This window comes from Fukomys damarensis, unplaced genomic scaffold (assembly GCF_012274545.1).
Source record: "Fukomys damarensis isolate Sample0158 unplaced genomic scaffold, DMR_v1.0_HiC HiC_scaffold_1, whole genome shotgun sequence".
Taxonomy (NCBI): Eukaryota; Metazoa; Chordata; class Mammalia; order Rodentia; family Bathyergidae; genus Fukomys; species Fukomys damarensis.
This window is the reverse complement of record NW_022900913.1, coordinates 36,406,218-36,407,787: the sequence shown is the minus strand read 5'-3', so window position 1 is coordinate 36,407,787 and position 1,570 is coordinate 36,406,218. Positions and strand designations below refer to the sequence as shown.

The window sequence follows — 1,570 nt, the reverse complement described above, 5'->3', positions numbered from 1 at the left end:
TTAATCACTAATTTGAAGTTACCCTTCTATGGCCTTCCCCCATACGTACCTATCACAAAGGGACAGAAAAACATCAAACTGCCGAGGCAGGCAGACATGCCTTGGTTAGGATCAAAGACAGCCAAGAGAGCAAGGCAGATGGTGGTGATAACTTTCAGGTACCCACATGGGGACGGTGAAGGCACTAGTCCTAATGAAAGGACTCCCTCCTTTTCTGCACCTTTAAATAAATCCTCTTAATTTAAACTCGGCTTTTGTAGTTCTTTACCAAAGCGGGGTTCAAGATTGCCAGGATCTGCGTTTTCCAGTGGAGCTGTGGCTTGCTAGCCACTCCTGGATGTGACAAGTTCAATCCCCAATGCCACACACAAAACCACAAACGAAAAATAAACTATCCGGCATGGTGGCTTGCACTGGTAATCCTGCTACCCACCACTTAGGTTCATAAACGCTTGTTTGTTTGCTTGCTGCTAAGCGAATCAAAGGTGGCCATTTATTTTAGTAAAAAGAAAAAAGGGTTTATTCAAAGAGAGCTCCAAGGAAATGGAGGGTCTGTTTTGCTTTAAATCATCCTTCCCCTGTCTACAGGCGCACTGGGTCTTTTATAGCAAGGGACAGCGGGGGACAGAATTCAAAGAGCCAACAGACAAGTTCAGGCTTGTTTCATTCCTTCAGAAGCCAAGACTCTCCCTCCCGTGCCTAAGAAAATGAAAGTGGGCTCGACCTCTAGGTGCCAGCATTTGAATATTCTGTCCATTCACCTGGGCTGAACAGAGTGAAGGAGCCGTTGTTGATGCCCCAGGCTTGAGGAAGTCTGGAGAGGCCACTTGTTTCTAAAGGAAAAAAAAAAAAATGTAACTTTTAAAGTTCCATTTTACGGGTACAGTTTACAGTCCCAACTAGTTGGAAAGCCGAAATGGAGAAGTGCCCTCCCTGGAAGTAGATGCCAATCTGGCCAACACAGAAGCTGGCAAAACAAAAGCTATTAAAATTATTCACGGTATAATGTAGATTCCTTTTGGTCTCTCCAATAAAGCACCTTTTTTTTTTGTGTGTGTATGTTGGTGGAAGCATAAAAATTTCCAAGCTGGGAGCTTTGATGAGTGATTCACAGTATTATCTTCAGCACCGTCCATACCGTTTGAGTTCCACAGAGGTCAACATCTTTGTGCAGCCTGCACGGTACGTCTTTTACATAGTAGTTTTTGTTTCTTGAGCTCTTGTTGGCTCCTTGAAAAGCGTCAGAGTTAAGGAAACAAAAGGAAAATAAAAACAGGTGCACTACGTAGGGTTTTGGCACTCTCAAAGCTTAATCCGGAGAGAACCGGTTAAACCTTCAGAGACTACAAGGGAGGGAGCGCGAGAGCGGTAAGCGAAGCCAAGAAAGATAAGCGCCGCGTGTAGGGCAGAGCGAAAATAAGCCTGGGAGGGAGGCGGCTATCTCGCGTCCTCTCGTGTGTCCCACCCACGTCCCCGGGCCGCCCGGGCCTGCGATGGATGCAGTGAAGGCGCAGGGCCAGGGCCACCCTAACCCGGCAGGGATGGGCCGGGTCTCGCCGAGCGGAGCGGA

General features: G+C 47.4%; 1 protein-coding gene across 1 annotated transcript in view; it reads left to right on the top strand.

The window, feature by feature from the left end:
- Positions 1–1,570, top strand: part of Emb (embigin) — a 53,828-nt gene that overhangs the window by 1,177 nt on the left and 51,081 nt on the right. Inside the window, exon 2 of the mRNA XM_033761633.1 lies at positions 1,313–1,368. Within this exon, the coding sequence (XP_033617524.1) occupies positions 1,313–1,368 (56 nt within the window). The remainder of the gene's footprint in view (positions 1–1,312; positions 1,369–1,570) is intronic.